Source organism: Nomascus leucogenys, chromosome 1a (genome assembly GCF_006542625.1).
Source record: "Nomascus leucogenys isolate Asia chromosome 1a, Asia_NLE_v1, whole genome shotgun sequence".
Lineage (NCBI taxonomy): Eukaryota > Metazoa > Chordata > Mammalia > Primates > Hylobatidae > Nomascus > Nomascus leucogenys.
In genome coordinates, this window is record NC_044381.1 from 7,454,673 (window position 1) to 7,474,861 (window position 20,189).

Sequence of the window (20,189 nt, forward strand, 5' to 3'; positions counted from 1 at the left end):
CAAAAATTAGCCAGGTGTGGTGGCACACACCTGTAATCCCAGCTACTTGGGAGGTTGAGGCAGGAGAATCACTTGAACCTGGGAGGTGGGAATACAGTAAGCTGAGACTGTGCTACTGCATTCCAGCATGTGTGACAGAGTGTTTAAAAAAAAAAGTTTTAACATAGAATTAAAAAATTGTCTTGCAGATATTTATAGAAATATATTACCTATATTGATTGTTTCATCTTAAAAAAGGTTTTATATGATACTTGGGGCATGCAAAAGACATGGTATAGTTCTATGAATTCACCCAGATATCACTGTATGTTTCTCTTCTATCTCATCCATCTTCTCTCCTTGGCAACCATGTCCTGATTTTTGTGTTGCATATGCCCTTGCTTTAAAAAAATGGATTTGTCTTTTATGCATTTATCCTTAAAGAGTAGATTAAATTTTATTTTTTAGGTTTGTGAAAATGGACTTACGCTTTGGTTAGTTCAAGACTTTCTGAGATTCATCCATATTTGTTTTCATTTTTTGAGATGGAGTCTCTCTCTGTTGCCCAGGTCAGAGTGCAAGTGCAGTGGCACAATATTGGCTCACTGCAACCTCCGCCTCCCGGACTCAAGCAATTCTTCTGTCTCAGCCTCCCGAGTAGCTGGGATTACAGGCACGCGCCACTATACCCAGCTAATTTTTGTATTTTTAGTAGAGATGGGGTTTCACCATGTTGGCCAGGCTGGTCTCGAACTCCTCACCTCAAGTGATCAGCCTGCCCCGGCCTCCCAAAGTGCTGGGATTACAGGCGTGAGCCACCCCGCGTGGTGATTCATCCATATTTCTGGGAGTAGCTATGATTTGTTAATTTTCACTGCTGTGTAGTTCCATTGGGTGAATGTATTGTGATTCATTTACTTATTTTCTTGTAGATTGACTTTTGAATTTTCAGTTTTTAGTTCTTATGAAAATGCTGTAATGAACATTATTGTACATGTCTGTTGTTGAACTTATGCTAGAATTTCTTGAGGCCCTAGCAAATTTTTTTTTTTTTTTTTTTTTTTTTTTTTTGAGATGGAGTTTTGTTCTTATTGCCCAGGCTGGAGTGCAGTGGCACAATCTTGGCTCACTGCAACCTCCACCACCCAGCTTCAAGCAATTCTTCTGCCTCAGCCTCCCGAGTAGCTGGGATTACAGACATGGGCCACCATGCCTGGCTAATTTTGCATTTTTAGTAGAGACGGGGTTTCTCCATGTTGGTCAGGCTGGTCTCGAACTCCTGACCTCAGGTGATCCACCTGCCTCGGCCTCCCAAAGTGTTGGGATTACAGCGTGAGCCACTGCGCCCAGCCGCAAATGGTTTTTAAACAGTTGCACTGCTGATGTTTTGGTGCTTGGTAATTCCTTGTTGTGGGGACTTTTCTATTTTTAACAGCATCTACCCATTAGATGCAACTTGCACTCTTCCTCTTGTGACAAAAATGTGTCCAGGCATTGCCAATGTCTCCGGGGATACAAAATCACCCCTGGTTGAGAACCATTGTTACTTTTGATACACGAACAATTAAAAATTATTTTTGTGTGTTCCGTATATCCCATAGAAGGATAACACACCTTTCTCTTTTTTCTTTTTAGAGATGGAGGCCTCACTCTGTCTCCTGGGCTAGAGTGTAGTGGTGCGATCGTAGCTCACTGAAGCCTTGAACTCCTGGGCTCTGGGTATTCTCTCGCCTCAGCCTTTTGGGTAGCTGTAACTACAGGCTTTACAGGTGTATGCCACCATGCCCAGCTCAACACATCTTTCTTTGCTTTTTTGAGATGGAGTCTCGCGCTGTTGCCAGGCTGGAGTGCAGTGGCACGATCTCGGCTAACTGCAACCTCTGCCTCCCGGGTTCAAGCGATTCCTGCCTCAGCCTCCTGAGTAGCTGGGACTACAGGCAAATGCTACCACGCCTAGCTAATTTTTTGTATTTTTAGTAGAGACAGGGTTCCCACCATGTTGGCCAGGATGGTCTTGATCTCTTGACCTCGCAAAGTGCTGGGATTACAGGTGTGAGCCACTGTGCCCAGCCTCAACACATCTTTCTTTGGCTCAAGTCCCATTTATCTTCAAGGCCTGTCTCAAACCCACTTTTTTTTTTTTTTTTTTTTTTAAATGGAGTTTCGCTCTTATTGACCAGGCTGGAGTGCAATAGCGCTATCTCAGCTCACTGCAACCTCCACCTCTTGGGTTCAAGCGATTCTTGTCTCAGCCTCCCGAGTGGCTGGGATTACAGGCGCATGCCACCACGCCCGGGTAATTTTTGTATTTTTAGTAGAGACAGGGTTTCACCATCTTGGCCAGTAGATCTTGAACTCCTGACCTCATGATTTACCCGCCTCGGCCTCCCAAAGTGCTGGGATTACAGGCGTGAGCTCCCGTGCCCGGCCTCCAACTCACTTTTTAAAGCCTTCTCCTACTGTGCCCATTTGTAGTCTTATCTTTTCCCCAGGAATTCCTATAGCACTTAGGTTTGTATATTGAGATTGACCCTGAAGTTTTTATTGTCTTGTATTGTCAACTTTTCCAGGATTCCTCACCCTTCTGTATTTTCACCCTCTATCCCCAAGTAAGGAAACAATGGATTTTCACTTAATCTGCAGTCAGTTGTCTAACCTATATTGCTGTTGTTGATTTCCTTTGGATTTTGGTCAATTTAGGCAGCTATCTGGGAAGAGTTCTTTTTATTAATATTATACTTTTGGTGTTTTCATCTACAGCAGGGTGGAAGCAGACCTTAAGCACCCAAAGCTCTCTACACCTTTCTGCCACTTACGTTCTCAGCAAAACCTCAGTAACTGCTAGGTTTTATCTTTTCAAAGCTGCTTTTGAGTGAGTTTGTTAACCTCTTGATGTTCGTGTTAAGTACTTAAATGTTAGCTGCCCCAGCTGTTAAGTCATGCAAAGATTCTTCCTTCGGCTTCAGCTGGGCACATCTCCGGGGCTGATGGGAGGACTTTTAGAATGACAATGTGGTCTGCCTCATTTTATCTTTTCTGTAGTGAGTGTAGCTCTTTCAGTGGTGAATGCCTGTGTTTTACATTTTTGAGTTTGTTCCCTTTACCTAAGACGAGAAAGTTGTTATATCTGTTCTCCGTATTGTCCCCAGGTCCTTGAAGTTAGAAATTTTTTTTTTTTTTGAGACTCAGTCTTGCTTTGTCGCCCAGGCTGGTGTGCCATAGCGCAATCTTGGTTCACCACAACCTCCACCTGCCTCCACCATGTTTGGCTACTCAAATGTAACATTCTTAACAAGCCATCCTCTAGATTTAAAATGGTTTGTAATTGCAAACTAAGATGGTTTCCAATTGCAAGCCATAAAAACTTGAAATTCTTCAGCTTGACAGTCAAGATAACTAGACCCATCGTTCCATCATTTTTCTTGAAAACATACAGGTTTTCAGGCCTTTTTTTTTTTTTTTCCTCTCCATAGAGACAGGATCTCACTCTTTCCCAGACTGGAGTGCAGTGGCAAAATCATAGCTCACTGCAGCCTTGAACTCTTGGACTCAGGGAATCCTCCTGCCTCAGCCTCCTGAGTGGCTGGGACTACAGGCATGCCACCATGCTTGGCTAATTTTTTCTTTTTTTTTTTTTTTTTGAGACAGAGTCTCGCTCTGTCACGAAGGCTGGAGTGCAGTGGCATGATCTCGTCTTACTGCAACCTCTGCCTCCTGGGTTCAAGCAATTCTCCTGCCTCAACCTGAGTAGCTAGGATTACAGGCACCTGCCACCACCCCTGGCTAATTTTTGTATTTTTAGTAGAGACAGGGTTTCACCATGTTGGCCAGGCTGGCCTTGAACTCCTGACCTTAGGTGATCCTCCCGCTTGGGTCTCCCAAAGTCCTGGGATTATGGGCATGAGCCACCCCACCATTCCTGGGTTTCAGGCCTTTGTAGCTAAATAACATTCACTCAAGTGACAGCCGTCTGCTTCCACAGCTAAATAGAAAGGTTTATCAGATTTTTCGAAGGCCCAGTGCGGTGGCTCACGCCTGTAATCCCAGCAGTTTGGGAGAGTGAGCTGCGAGGATCACCTAAGGTCAGGAGTTCGAGACCAGCCTGGCCAACATGGTGAAACGCCGCCTCTACTAAAAATACAAAAATTAGCTTGGCATGGTGGCACATGCCTGTAATCTCAGCTACTTGGGAGGTTTAGGCAGGAGAATCTCTTGAACCCAGGAAGCGGAGGTTGCAGTGAGCCAGGATCATGCCACTACACTCCAGCCTGGGTAACACAGCAAGAAGACTCTGTGTCGCAATGTTACATTTGTGAGATTCATCTATCTAGGTGGAGATTTGGTGTCTTTTTTTTTTTTTTTTTCAATTATGAGAAGGAGTCTCATGTTCACCCAGACTGGAGTGCAGTGGCCCGGCTAATTTTTTGTGTTTTTAGTAGATGCAGGATTTCACCATGTTGGCCAAGCTGGTCTTTAACTCCTGACCTCAGGTGATCCACCTGCCTTGGCCTCCCAAAGTGCTGGGATTACAGGCCTGAGCTACCTCGCCAGGCCTGATTAAAGTCTTTTTTTTTTTTTTTTTTCTCAAGATGGAGTCCTGCTGTGTCGCCCAGGCTGGAGTGCAGTGGCGCGATCTCGGCTCACTGCAAGCTCCGCCTTCCGGGTTCATGCCATTCTCCTGCCTCAGCCTCCCGAGTAGCTGGGACTACAGGCGCCTGCCACCACGCCCGGCAAATTCTTTCTATTTTTAGTAGGGATGGGGTTTCACCGTGGTCTGGATCTCCTGATGTCGTGATCTGCCCACCTCGGCCTCCCAAAGTGCTGGGATTACAGGCGTGAGCCACAGCGCCTGGCCGATTGAAGTCTTTTAATATGAAAAGACTTAGATTCAGAACTGAGTAGGGTAAGAAGAGAGTGGAAACCTGTAAGGCATTCTTCTTGCTGGAGTAGATCTAGCAGAAGTAGCTTGGGTCTGAAGAAATAGTTCTGGCACGATTCCTGACCCCCTAGATCATAACTAATTTGGTGTGTTCGTGAAACAAACAGATGACACAGCAACTTCCTGCTCCCCAGATCTCAGTCAAGGTGCTATGAACTTGGACCCTGATCTTCTGTTTGTAGTAGCAGTGGCAGTTCCCTTGACAGCTCCTGCTGCAGCAGTGTTTTGGGAGACATCCCTGAGGATCCAGCTGAGAGCCTGCTCTTGCAACCTTCAACAGTGTTGTAACACCAGTCAATATCAAATCCCTTTCTGCTTAAGTTAACCAGAGCAGTGTCTATGGGTAATTGAATCATGACTGGCGCTATTATCAAATATAAACTGATGACAATGGCTAGTGGGAAACCTGCTGTTTTACAAATACCAGATGTGCATCACATGGAGGTTTATTCACTCCGATTTGCGTTTTGATAATAATCCTTTCTAATAATTGGTTCCTTGGTGTAATCTTTATGAAATTAACCTGAATGGCTCAAAATTCATTTTGTAGCACTGAATGCAATTACTAATTGAGCTATTTAAGCAAACTAGCCAGCCACCTACAGCTACTTAATCTTACTGACCTGCTATAGTAGCTCTGACTCACCCTTATCTTAACCAGATAAGGGATATGTACCATACATTCTCTCTAAAGAACACCACTGACCTCACACACAGGGCTAAGTAGGCTATGCCTATTATTAATATATCCAAGTACCAGTTGAATACTCAGCAAGTCAACAGTATTTCCAATCCAGTTTATGCCAGCTGTGTAAGTATGAGATATAATTAAAAATTATGTAAATAGATTAGCTGTGAATACAACAGTGTTGTTTCTACCAAATTTAAGTTGAATCCTTTGGAAAGCACCATTAAAGATGAGGTAATTTATTTTTAATCTCAAACGAGGTATGGGAATTATAACAGTAAAATATTAAGAGATCGGGAATCCTCTACAAGGATTCTGGCTCATATTGCTTCTCAAGTATCCTAATTCTCGTACTCTTATTAAAAACAATCCCACAAAAAAACGAAAGAGGAACTGGCCAGGTGCTGTGGCTCACACCTGTAATCCCAGCACTTTGGGAAGCCAAGGCAGGCAGATCTCTTTGAGCTTAAGAGTCCAGGACCAGCCTGGAAACATGGCAAAACCTTGTCTCTACAAAAAATATGAAAATTAGCTGGGTGTGGTACTGTCCACCTGTAATCCCAGGTACTCGGGAAGGAGAATTGCTTGAACCCGGGAGGTAGAGGTTGCAGTGAGCCGAGATTCTGCCATTGCACTCCAGCCTGGGCAACAAGAGTGAAACTCCATTTCAAAAAAAAAAAAAAAAAAAAAAAGACTTTAATCATATTTGGAATGTCTCATATAATGTAGATTTCAGCTCTCCAGAATGCAGTCTCTTGAAGGTGCAGATTCTTCAGGCATTGAGCTCGTGATTTCATTATGCCTGTGATGATTCAGTCTTGGCTTTTTGGTCCCTTCATCTTTCTTGGGGCCTTGCATTCTCTTAATTCTACTTTTCTCTGCTGATCTCTTTCCTTCTCTCATTTTCTGTTTATGCATATAGCAGACAGTGGCTGCTGTAGCCCCTCATGACTTTGTCTCTGCTCGCTAGTTCTGAGTCCCAGGGGAGTGATTGCGCCAGGTTAGTCAATTGTAGTCTGTAGGAGTGGCTGCCTGAATTTACCCCTGTAGGCTGGGAAGCTTCTTTGGGGCAGGGGCTTTTTTCTGAATGGTCTTATTATAAGGGCCAAGGTTTAGTTGATTCTCATTATTTGCAGTAGTTATTTTCTATAAAGTCATCATGAACAATGAACTAGTAAATACTGAAATGTTGCTCCTAGTGGAAGTACAAGTTTAGGTTCCTGTCAGCCTCTGGTCAGAACATTTTCATCAATTAATCAATACATATTCTTGTTTTTTGTGTGTTTCTTTTTAAAGACACTGTATTTAAAATATAATTGTTGATTTATTAACATTAGACTTGCGGCCAACAGCACTGTAACTCATGACTGAACCAACCTTATGTAACATGAATTTTTGTCATAAGCCATATAGCTATGAGCCATAAACCATAGTATTCTTGTACTTAGAAACACAAGACAGCACTTCAGCATTATGCTTGGGGGCCATTTTAAGCAGCTAAATCACCAACAGACAGTGCAAAAGTGCAAAAATCATGGCACTAAATAGACCATAGAATGGACACTTGTTTGCATTATGAGCGCTGAAACAAGAAAGCCTTTGTTTGGCCTCAGCTGGGAATGTGTGCATTGGGCAATTCAAATTTTTCGTTGCTCTGTGCGTGTCTATGAATGACCATACAAATAATTTTTTTTTTTTTTTTTTTTCTGGAGACAGAACCTCACTCTTGTGCCCAGGCTGGCTGGAGTGCAGTGGCGTTATCTCGGCTCACTTGCAATCTCAGCCTCCTGAGTTCAGGCTATTCTCCTGCCGCAGCCTCCTCAGTAGCTGGGATTACAGGCGCCTGCCACCATGCCCGGCTAATTTTTGTGCTTTTAGTAGAGACAGGGTTTCACCATGTTGGCCAGGCTGGTCTTGAACTCCTGACCTCAGATGATCTGTCCACCTCGGCCTCCCAAGTGCTGGGATTACAGGTGTGAGCCACCGTGCCTGGCCTGGTTATAAATTTTAGTGAGTAGGTAAATTTGTAGATATGGAATCTATGAATAATGAAGATTGATGACGTGTATGGAGTGCCGAGAGCATTTAAAAAGGACATTGTCAGTTGGTGGGGAGTGTTGCCCGAAAAGCTTCGTAAGGGAGTCAACATGTAAGATAAAGTTGAAAGATGAGTTTTGCCAGATAGGCACCACTGAGGATAGGACAAGCAAATAGCAAAGCAGTTATGAGTAGAATCTCAGATTAGGCTCATTTCCCATCTTCTGCTCCTACTAACTTGGGACCTTGAGCAAACATTTTATTCTCCATCATTAGTGAAATAGGGATATTCATGGTCACTCTCTCAATGGAGTTCTTATGAGATTTAATTAAGAGAATGAACATTAATGCACTTAACAGATGTCTTGCTCACAGAAGGTATTCGTAATGGCGTACACGTGATACATATGTCTATATACAGCACAGCAAAGGAGGGAAATGGCTTCACTCCCTTGGGAACATCGAGTGGTTCAAAGTGAAGCAAAGGTTTCAAGTGGGCAAAAGGGGTCTTTGAGGAGGGAGGGGAAAGGCAGGAGCTAGATTCATGGCTCCGTACTGGAACGATATTGAGCTATTGAAGGGTTTAAAAGAGGGATAGCATCATCGGTTTTGTGTCTAGAAAGTTTGCTTTATGTTGTATAGAAGAGAATTGAGGGTGGTGAACTAAAGGTGGGAAAATCAGCAAAGACTCTTGGGGTGGTTGAAGAAAAGAACGACAAAAGTCACTCAGGATAGTAATAGTTGGTATGGAGACTAGAGAATGGATATGAAAGATGCTCAGGATGTTGAATTGACTACAAAGGTCACCACTTAGAGAAGGTAGGCTTGGGAAGGCTCTTGGGATTCTGATGTTGGCCTTGCAGTAGAGGACGGGCTTGGTGTGTAGGAGATGCTTTCACTTTTCACTTCTTTCTCCACCTTTACCCTGGTAAAAGGTAGCTCCCACTGTTCTTGTTCTAAAGGCTTTTGTGGTCCTCTGTGCTTCCCTTTATTGCAGCACCTGACCTGTGGTATAATAACCGCCTGTGTGCTTGTTCTTTCCTGTACTTGTAAGCTCTTTGAGGATTAGCTGTGGTCAGTGCTGGCCACAAAGAGGCAAGCTAAACTGTGGATGGATTGAATGAAGAAGGACCAAGACTGGGATAGAGAAGCAGATTTTGGAGGACAGATTCCTTTTTATCCTTGTTGAGTTTCAGATTCATTATTGTCTCTATACAGCTTTATATTCATCTTCAAATGACTGTGCCTAGCAGACTGGACTGAGATTCATGGGAGAGAGGCCCATGTAGCATTTTTCCGAGGTGTATTGGGAAGGACAGTTGAGGCCAGCATGGATGAAATCTCCCGTAGTGTCTGTGTTTGGCGGAACGGGAAGATAACTTCAGAAAGAGCCTTGCAGCATGCCAATAGTGGAGGGGTTGGCTGAGGAGTAGGGGCTTGGAAAGGAGTTCCAGAGAGTGCAGTGACCATCAGAGAGTGAGGAGGGGCTAGTTGCCCACCACCCATAAAAGCTGTGCCTGGAGAGGCTTTTCTGGTTTCAGAGGCTGCAGAAGGGTTGGTAAGAAGACTAAAAACAACATATTGATTGTAGCAATTAAAAAGTTGCTGGCAACTTTTTCTGGAGTGATTTCAGTCCACTGGTAGAGGCAGACATCAGATTGCAGTGCGGATGAAGATTTGAGTTAGGAGGTGAACTGGGCAAAGAAACCCCATTCTCTGCTGGGGTTTGTCTGTGAAAGGTTGGGGAGAGAAGGCTGTAGCTTGGGTGAGTCTAGGAGGGGACATGACATACAGGAAGCCTTTGAAAGTTATGTGAGAGAAATTTGAGCATCTGTAGGCAGCGAGGAAGAAGCTCATGGAAGATATTTAATTTGAATGTTTTTTTTTTCTTTCTTTCAAAGCCAGCATGCAGATGTTACTATAGCCTGGCAATATGCTAAATTCTTACATTTAGTGGCTTATTGGATCCCTATCACAATGGGTAATAGGTAATAGTTAGGTAATGTTACCCCATTTTACTGATGGGGAAGCAGAGGCCTCGTTTAAGTAACTTTCCTGAGGTCACACAGCTACTAAGTGGAGGAGGCATGTGGGAGGGATTAAAATCCAGTTATTTGTTTCTGGTCCTGAGGAGAAAATAAAAATCCAGTTAGGTCTGTTATGTCCTGCCTCAGCCTCCCAAGTAGCTGGGACTACGGATACATGCCACCATGCCTGGCTAATTTTTTTTGTATTATTAGTAGAGACAGGGTTTCACCATGTTGGCCAGTCTCGTTGTGAACTCCTGACCTCCAGTGGTCCACCTGTCTTGGCCTCCCAAAGTGGTGAGATTACAGGTGTGAGCCACCACACTTGGCCCACTGTATTCTTTATAGCAAAAGAAAAGAGGAAAAAAAAAATTCCTTTCGGTCTAGGATCCAAGGTGCTCTGTCCCAGAACTATTTCCTTGAGTCTGCTCTTCCATTCCTACCCCTGGCCTCAGCGGGCTGGTGGAACAAGATGGAGTGGTGATCAGAATGGGATGAAAGGGATGAAATAAAAGCTGCTTGGACTTCTGAGAGAGAAATGAGGCCTGGCTCAGGCGAAAATGGTCAGGAGGCTCAGGGAGTTTCTTTGCTGTGTTGCTTTCTAACTTGGGGCCCAGGCCTGGGGAGCCCTTTCAAGCCCTCTTGTGGTTCAGTAACTGGGTAGATGTGCTGACGATTAATGGAGAGTTGTGGAGGTGGCCTGCGACTTTCCTTTTCCTCCCCAGTTTAGAAGCATTTGAGAAGGATGAAGTTAGATGAAAAGTCAGGGTATTAGGAGCTTTGCTGTTGATAAAGCTAAGATTGGAGAATGTGGTCCTCTTCTTTCCCTCCAGTCTGGCCCTTCATGCCTGTATTAGTTACCTAGGGCTAATGTAACTAATTATCACAAACTGGGATGGCTTAAAACAAGAGAAGTCTATCCTCTCACAGTTCTGGAAGCTAAAGGCCAAAATCAAGGTGTTGGCAGGACCATGTTTTCTCTGAAGGATTTAGGCAGGAATCTGCTTAGAGCCTTTCTTGTAGTTTCTTGTGTTTGCCGGGAGTCCTTGGCATTCCTTGGCTTGCAGCTGCGTGACTCTAGTCCCTGCCTCCATCTTCACATGGCACTCTTTCCTGTGTCTGTCTCTTCTCCTCTTCCTCTTCCTCTTTTTTTTTTTTTTTTTTTTTTTTGAGATGGCGTCTCACTCTGTCACACAGGCTGGAGTGCAGTGGCGCGATCTTGGCTCACTGCAAACTCTGCCTCCCGGGTTCAAGCGATTCTCCTGCCTCAGCCTCCCCAGTAGCTGGGATTACAGGCACCCGCCACCATGCCTGGTGAATTTTTTTGTATTTTTAGTAGAGACAGGGTTTTGCCATGTTGGCCAGGCTGGTCTTGAACTCCTGACCTGGTGATCCGCCCGCCTTGGCCTCCCAAAGTGCTGGGATTACAGGCATGAGCCACTGCGCCCGGCCTCTTCTCCTCTTCCTAAAAGGACACCAGTCATAGTGGATCAGGGCCGACCCTAATCAAATATGACCTCATGTTAACTTGATTACATTTGCGAAGACTTTGTTTCCAAATAAGGCCACATTTACAGGTGTTGGGGGTTAGGTTTCAGCGTGTCTTTTGGGGGGACACAAGTCAATCCCTAACAATGCCCAACCAAAGCAGTGTGCAGAGCAGAAGCTTGCTTGGCTCCGGTGAGGCCACACCCAGTGTGCGGAATGTTGGGATTGAAAGGCCAGACTCCATCACCTCAGGTAGGGCCCAGAATCCTTCTTTTTCTAGCCAGAGACATAGTCTGCTAACTGTGAGTGCTTAGGTTCCTAGAGGGCTGTGTTTTAAAGTAGATACTGAACTGTTCTCTTCAGAGGCAGTTAGCATTGCACATCAGTTCTGTGGCAGGCTTTGTTGAAGAAACTAATACACAATGAGAGCTGTCAGTTTTTACTCCTCCCACAGAAGTTGTTTAAGAGAATACAAGTCAGAAACAGGTGTAGACAGGAAGGAAGGCAATGTTGGATAGAGTATTACATTTGGTCAGAAAGCATCAGCCTCGGTTTCTTTTTTATTACCAAATAAAGACACATTCTCATTAGAACAAGGAGAGTAGGTGTTTGTCCTTTATCATAATGTAAAAATTTTCAGAAACAAACATGGGTTGTTATATGAGTTAGTGCTGGACTTTATTCAGTGGAAAGGTCTTAAGCTTATTAAAAAAATTCTTTTTTTTAATTCTTAGGGTACTTGCTATAAATATCGTTTTTGCTGTAGGTGGTCTCAGAAACATTGAAGACCAGCTCTGTGGAAGCAAGATAACAGTTGCCTTCAGAGATAGTATTGTCATTCATTTTGGGGACTCAGTCAAAAGAAGGGTAGCATTTAAAAAAATGATTATCATCTTCAGCTAAAAATCATAGTGGTTGTTGTAAGATACACCTGTCTTCCTATGACTTGGAAACATTACTAGAAGAACATTTTAAACTTCACTTTCTTCTTGGTTCAGAAAAATAAAGGTAAAGGAGAAACAAGAGGGACTGGGGATTTAATTGTAGCATGATTAAGTTTAGTAATGATAAATATGGAAGAACTCAAGGAACGGAGCATTTATTAATATAAATACCTTTTAAATGTAATGAATGTAAGTAGGCACCCCCCAAAAAAACAAATGAAAATGGCTATGTGTGTTCAAAAATGATCATTGTCACTAAGAATCAAATAAATGAAACTTAACCATACTTTTTTGCCTATCATATTGGCAAAGATCTGGGTGGTGTAGTGAAAGTTAACTTTTTAGATCATTTAACGTATTTAAAATTTTATGATTATCCTATATTAACTTCAAAGATTGAAAAAGGTCTAAAACCTAAGCTACCTAGGTCTTTAATCTGTATATCTGATTTGTAGGTAGAAATAGTTTTGTGTAATCAAGGGAGTAGTGATGCTAGAAACTGGCAGAGTATACTTCCTAGACCAGTTAGCAAACTAGGTCAAGGGCTAGGTTTAATTCTAGTAGCCACTAATTTGCTGCATGTCTTAACAATCTCTGTGCCTCAATTTCTTGTCAGAGCCATTTTTCATTTGTTTGTTTTTTGAGACGGAGTCTTTATCTGTCCCCCAGGCTAGAGTGCAGTGGCACCGTCTTGGCTTACTGCAACCTCTGCCTCCGGGGTTCAAGTGAGTCTTGTGCCTCAGCCTCCCTAGTAGCTCGGATCACAGGCATGCACCACCATGCCCGGCTAATTTTTGTATTTTTAGTAGAGACAGGGTTTCGCCATGTTGGCCAGGCTGGTCTCAAATTCCTGACCTCAGGTCATCTGCCTGCCTAGGCCTCCCAAGGTGCTGGGATTACAGGCGTGAGCCACCACGCCTGGGCCCAGAGCCATTTTTCTGTTGCTTAGACCAGAAATCTTGATTCCTATTTCTTTTACTGCTGTCAAGAAATTTTGTTCAGAATGTATTTGCAATCTGCAATCTGACCATTTCCCTCTGCCCATCATGGTCCAAGCTACCATCTTAACTTGCCTGGGTTAGTGTAAATTGCCTTCTTGTTGATCTCCCTGCTTCCAGCCTTGTCCTTTTTGACACAAGAGCCAGAATGCGATTTACAATATGTGAGCCAGCTCATTTCTCTGCTTCAGATGGTCCAGAAGAGTTTCCTTAGAGACAGCCATTATCTCCTTAAAGGGAAATGGATGTTTGAGTACCAAGAACTGGATAACTAAGAAGGGGAGGAACCCCAGGATCAGTTCCCATCTCATGCAGAGTAAATGCCAAACTCCTTTTCTCCCCAGTTTCATTTCTCACCATTCTCCTCCTTGCTTACTGAGTTCCAGCCACACGCATCTCTTTGCTGTTCCTTGAAGACTCCAATAGTCTCTTTCCTTGTTGTTACCTCAGCCTAAAATGCTCTTCTCCCAGGTATCTGTATGATTAATTTCCTCCTTCAGCCCTTTGTTCCTCCGAAGTACCTTCCCTTGGCTACCCTGTATAAAATAGCCACCACTCCCCTTTGCAGTCTATCCCCTTACCCTTGGTTCTTCTTCATAGCATGTACTTTTTATTGTCTGTTTCATTCCATTAGTGTCGGGACTTTGTTCCCTGGTGAATGACTGCCCAGCAGTTAGGCATTCAATAACTATTTGTCGAATGACTCAGTGATTTCCATTTTCCTAGTGGCTTCTTCCTCTGCCTAGATAAATGTTCAGGCCACCCTTGTTCTTTAGCCTGTCAAAGATGAACACTGCCTTCTGTGTACCAAATGTTTCTACAAAGGTGATCTGTGGGCTTCTACCCTGTTCTCACTGCCCAGATTTTTCTGTTGCATTATTCTTTACCAGTCATGCAAGTGAATCTGTTTTCTAAGTAACTTTTCTGTGTTTGGGACTAATGCTTTCCTTTTCCTGAATTTGGTATCATTATGTAAATATGTTAACAGTTTGGCACTTAACTCCTTCATTCAGCTGGCAAATAATTATTGCAGCAGATACTGTGAGCCAGGCTGGGGTGCCAGATTGTATGCTAGGGCTTAAAGAGGTGGCGAGCCGGCATTTCCCTGGAGGAGCTGATGGCTCAGTGGGTGGTTGGAAGTGCCAGCAGTTGGGACAGGCAACTGCTATAATGAACGCAGAGAGGGAGTTGGAACACAGAGATGGGTCAGGCAGGCCTGTTCCAGAGGATTAGGAATCTCAGGGGTGTGCAGGAGTTTGTCAGGTGAGGAAGCAGGCAGAGGCTGCTGTGAGGGAAAGGAATAATGTGCAGAAACACAGAAAGCTTTGCTTGTTTACAGAAGCACAAGTCAGTGAGTATTGTTGGAGCGTAAAGTACAGTGCAGACAGTGATGATGGACGAGGCCATAGTAGTTAGGTGAGGGCCAGATCCAGATTTTTTTTTTTTTGAAACAGGGTCCCACTCTTTCACCCAGACTGGAGTGGGAGTGCAGTGGCACAGTCTTGGCTCACTGCACCCTCTGCCCCCCGGGGTGGTAAAGCAATCCTCCCGTTTCAGCCTCCGAGTAGCTGGGACTATAGGTGCCCACCACCACGCCTGGCTAATTTTTTTTTTTTTTTTTTTTTGAGATCCGTTTTGCTCTTGTTGCCCAGGCTGGAGTGCAATGGCGTGATCTCAGCTCACTGCAACCTCCGCCTCCTGGGTTCAAGCAATTCTCCCGCCTCAGCCTCCCGAATAGCTCGGATTATAGGCCTGTGCCACCACGCCTGGCTAATTTTTGTATTTTTAGTAGAGACGGGGTTTCTTCATGTTGGTCAGGCTGGTCTCGAACTCCCGACCTCAGGTGGTCCGCCCACCTCAGCCTCCCAAAGTGTTGGGATTACAGGCGTGAGCCACTGCGCCCGGCCACGCCCAGCAAATTTTTGTATTTTTTGTAGAGACAGGGTTTCGCCATGTTGCTCAGGCTGGTCTCCAATTCGTGGACTCGAGTGATCTGCCTGCCTCGACCTCTTAAAGTGCTGGGATTACAGGTGTGAGCCACCGTGCCTGGACCAGATCCAGATGCTTCTAAAGGACTGTGTGTTTACTATATAGAGTGAGGCTGCTATCCTGAAGCCCATGAATTTGGGGGTGTGTACCTGTCTACACGTGAACAGAGGCATGTAGGAATGTAGCCTGCAAGGTTTTTCCCTGTTGCAAGCTCCCTCCCTGAGGCAGGGAGAATTCAGAATATTTTCTACCATGTGTTAATATACTTTTGTGCAGATTATTTTCTCCTTTGGATTCTAAGTTCCTAAAGGGTGGTGAGGTTTAAATTTTATGTATCTCCTACCTCCTCATGTGTACATTGTGAGATAGATGCTCATTTAAACTTTCTAGGCAGGGTGCGGTGGCTCATGCCTGTAATCCCAGCAGTTTGGGAGGCCAAGGCGGGTGGGATCGCCTGAGGTCAGGAGTTTGAGATCAGCTTGGCCAACATGGTGAAACCCATCCCTAAAAATACAAAAATTAGCTGGGTGTGGTGGCGTGATCCATCCGCCTTGGCCTCCTGAAGTGCTGAGATCACAGGCGTGAGCCACCGCGCCTGGCCAAACTTTCTTTAAACAAATAATGACTACATCACTATCTGTAGCCTTGCTCTGTTTTTTTTGTTTGTTTGTTTGTTTTTGTTTTTGAGATGGAGTCTCGCTTTGTCGCCCAGGCTGGAGGGCAGTGGCGTGATCTAGGCTCACTCACTGCAAGCTCCGCCTCCTGGATTCATGCCGTTCTCCTGCCTCAGCCTCCTGAGTAGCTTGGACTACAGGTGCCTGCAACCACACGCGGCTATTTTTTTTTTTTTTTTTTTTTTGTATTTTTTAGTAGAGATGGGGTTTCACCGTGTTAGCCAGGATGGTCTCCATCTCCTGACCTCAACTGATCCGCTTTAGCCAGGATGGTCTCCATCTCCTGACCTCAATTGATCCACCCGCCTCAGCCTCCCAGAGTGCGGGGATTACAGGCATGAGCCCCAGCCCTGGCCAGCCCTGCTCTGTTTTAACCTGTTACTTTCTCTTAACGTTTCACCCTTTTATCTGCCCCATCCCTCCCTTCCAATTTTTCTGTCAGGCAGATTAAATTCAGCAAAAAAAAAAAAAAAAAAAAAAAAAAAAGGAATACTTTGTTCCAGGAGGATTTGTTGTTTGTGCTGTCAGATGCCAGGTCCTAATGGATTTAGAAGAAGGTTGGGTTGGGACTCCTTCCTGAGGCAGCCACTTTAGTGCTTCTTACTTACCTTTGCATTCTGTGTGCCTGTCTCATGATAGGTGCTCAATAAATGTTTGCTGAAGGAATCATCCTGTTTATTGACAGCTAGATTAAGCCTGTGTTTTCATAGTAAAACCTGCCTACTTTTCTACTTTGATCTCTTATAGTCTCTCCTTTCTATGCTCCAGACACATTATTAAACTCCTTTCCATTCCAGTGGTACTTCCAGATATTTCTGCTGCCTAGAGTGCCCTATCTCTTGTCTGGCCAACTCCCATACCTTTTTATAAGACTTAACTCTCTCCCTTTCTGGGAAAATGATTGCTCATTAACCCAGGTGGAGTTAGTTACTTCTTCCTGTGCCACTCCATCACCCAGGCTGGAGTGCAGTGGCATGATCTCAGCTTACTGCAACTTCCGCCTCCCAGGTTCAAGTGATTTTCCTGCCTCAGTCTCCCTAGTAGCTGGGACTACAGGCATGTGCCACCATGCCCGGCTAATTTTTTTGTATTTGTAGTAGAGATGGGGTTTTACCATGTTGCCCAGGGTGGTCTTAAACTCCTGGCCTCAAGTGATATGCCCGCCTCCAAAGTGCTGGGATTACAGGCGTGAACTATCATTCCCAGCCCTTGTGTACATTTTTATATTGAAGTTTGTTCAGCCTCCAGACAGCTTGGAAGGTGAAGACAGACCTCATCCCTTTCTGTCTCCATCCTCGTTCTTTTCTGTGTTTTGCCTGGTGCCTGGTGATTTTGCTGAATGGATGGCTTGTTAATTACTGTAGGAAGGCATGATATGACAATCTGTAAGCACACCTGAGTAAACTCTAACGATTTTTAACATTCTCTACTCAGCCTAGACTAGGTCTTTGTACAGGTGCGTATGTGAGTGGGAGTCTGTTTCAGAACTGGTAGGTAGAAGCAACATCTTTTGTAAACTTGCAAGGTTAGAAAATTCATTTTTACAGCCGGACATGGTGGCTCACGCCTGTAATCCCAGCACTTTGGGAGGCCAAGGCGGGTGCATCACCTGAGGTCGGGAGTTCGAGACCAGCCTGACCAACATGGAGAAACCCCATTTCTACTAAAAATACAAAATTACCCCGGCGTGGTGGCCCATGCCTGTAATCTGAGCTACTCGGGAGGGTGAGGCAGGAGAATCGCTGGAACCCGGAAGGTCGAGGCTGTGGTGTGCCGAGATTGCGCCATTTCACTCCAGCCTGGGCAACAGGAGTGAAACTCCATCTCAAAAAAAAAAAAAAAAAGGAAAAAGAGAAAAAGAAAATTTATTTTTACATCTGGGCTCGGTGGCTCACATCTGTAAATCCCAGCACTTTGAGAGGCAGAGGCTGGCGGATTGGCTGAGGTCAGGAGTTTGAGATCAGTCTGGCTAACATGGCGAAACTCCATCTCTACTAAAAATACAAAAAAATTAGCCCGTCATGGTGGCAGGTGCCTGTAATCCCAGCTACTGGGTTGGCTGAGGCAGGAAAATCGCTTGAACCTGGGAGGCGGAGGTTGCAGTGAGCCGAGATTGCGGCACTGCACTCCTGCCTAGGCAATGTAGCAAGACTGTCTCAAAAAAAAAAAGAAAATTTATTTATTTATTTTTTATTTATTTATTTTTTGAGACGGAGTCTCGCTCTGTTGCTCAGACCAGAGTGTCACCCTGTCACCCAGGCTGGAGTGCAGTGGTGAGATCTTGGCTCACTGCAACTTCCGCCTCCCAGGTTCAAGCAATTTTGCTGCCTCAGCCTCCTGAGTAACTGAGATTACAGGCATGCACCACCACACCTGGCTAAGTTTTGTATTTTTAGTATAGATGGGGGTCTCACCATGTTGGCTAGTCTGGTCTCGAACTCCTGACCTCGTGATCTGCCCGTCTTGGCCCCCCAAAGTGCTGAAATTACAGGCGTGAGCCACCGCACCCGGCCCAGAAAATTTATTTTTACTTGGAAGGGTTTTGAGGAGGCTAACAGTACAGTCAGATCAGTGGTTCTCTACCAGGCATAGGGAACTTGGCAAGAGGAATGACTAGAGGCCCTTGTTTGTTCAGAGCTTCAGGCAGAGATGAGGGAGTCTCCCTGAGACTGGTAGAAGGGAATGGGAAGTGATGAAAGAGAAGAGTTCCTGCTGGGGGAGCTGACATACTATTTGTTAAAAATGACCTAAAGCACATAATAATTCAGTTCTGTTGACCCTACTGTCTTCTCTCCAGACACTGCCCTAGCCATCATGGAGGTGGCGGAGGTGGAAAGTCCTCTGAACCCCAGCTGTAAGATAATGACCTTCAGACCCTCCATGGAGGAGTTCCGGGAGTTCAACAAATACCTTGCATACATGGAGTCTAAAGGAGCCCATCGTGCGGGTCTTGCAAAGGTGATTATCCTCAGATGCTTTAAATGAAAAACAATCACTTGGCCTTTAATTATGTTCTTAGTTTCCACGATGTGGGACATTGTTTCTGAAGGAAGAAATTTGCAAAATCTTTGTTCTTGTTAATCTATGTGGAACGTTTGATTTCTTCAAATAGTAATTATCTTATTTTTCCTTTAAGTATAACTATTCATACTAGGTTGTCTTCTAAGGCTTAAAAAAAAATCAAAACCAACCAAGGGTGGCTCATGGAAACCACGGAGATCCATGTATGGGTTTCAGAGGTGTGAGAGTATTCATAGTTTTTGTCAGTTTTTTTGTAGACAATAATTATTAACCTGAAGGTCAACCACAATTTCTCTCTCGTATCCTTTTTCTTCCCTTCTATGTTTTTTTCTTTCTTTCTTTTTTTTTTTTGAGACGGAGTCTCGCTCTGCCCAGGCTGGAGTGCAGTGGCGCGATCTTGGCTCACTGCAAGCTCTGCCTCCCAGGTTCATGCCATTCTCCTGCCTCAGCCTCCGGAGTAGCTGGGACTACAGGCACCCGCCACCGCGCCCGGCTAATTTTTTTTTTGTATTTTTAGTAGAGACGGGGTTTCACCGTGGTCTCGATCTCCTGATCTCGTGATCCACCCACCTCGGCCTCCCAAAGTGCTGGGATTACAGGTGTGAGCCACCGCGCCCGGCCTCTTTCTTTTTTTTTTTGAGACAGAGTTTCGCTCTTGTCGCCCAGGCTGGAGTGCAATGGCGTGATCTCGGCTCACTGCAATCTCCACCTCCTGGGTTCTAGTGATTCTCCTGCCTCAGCCTCCTGAAGTAGCTGGGATTACAGGCACCCGCCACCATGCCCCGCTAATTTTTTTGTATTTTTAGTTGAGACGGGGTTTCACCGTGTTGGCCAGGCTGATCTTGAACTCCTGACCTCAGGTGATCCATCCTCCTCGGCTTCCCAAAGTGCAGGTATTAAAGGCGTGAGCCACTGCACCCGGCCTCTTTTTTTTTCATTAACACTTATTGATATATTTTATCATATAATAATACCATATAATGCATCCATTTAAAGTGTGCAATTCAGTGGTTTTGAGTATATTCACAGAATTGTGCAATCATTACCTCTATTGAATTCTGTAACATTTTCATCATCCCCCAAAGAAACTTCATATGCATTAAGCAGTCATTCCCCATTCCCTGCTATCACCCGCAGCTCATAGGCAACCACAAACTGACTTTCTCTCTCCATTTGCCTATTCTCTTTTCTTTCTGGTTATTTGTTCAACAAATGTGGAGAGTGCCTGCTTTGTGCCAGACACTATGCCAGGTGCTAGAGGTAGGGATGTGGGGGAGCAGAACATACAATGTTCCTGCCCCCATGGAGCTTACATTCTAGTGGTAGCATCTTAGAATGATGAAATAAGGACATTTAAGCACAGATCCAAAGGATAAAAATAAACCAGTCTTTTCAAGATATGGGG

At 44.7% G+C, this 20,189-nt stretch overlaps 1 protein-coding gene across 13 annotated transcripts in view; it reads left to right on the top strand.

The window, feature by feature from the left end:
- The window catches only part of KDM4C (lysine demethylase 4C), a 497,722-nt gene that overhangs the window by 17,076 nt on the left and 460,457 nt on the right, over positions 1 to 20,189 (top strand). For all 13 annotated transcript variants that reach the window (XR_004029804.1, XR_004029805.1, XM_030812128.1 and 10 more), the window contains exon 2: positions 18,561 to 18,721. Coding sequence is in view for 9 of the 13 variants with exons in the window: in XM_030811740.1 (XP_030667600.1) it covers positions 18,578 to 18,721 (144 nt within the window). In the remaining 4 variants the exon portion in view is untranslated. The remainder of the gene's footprint in view (positions 1 to 18,560; positions 18,722 to 20,189) is intronic.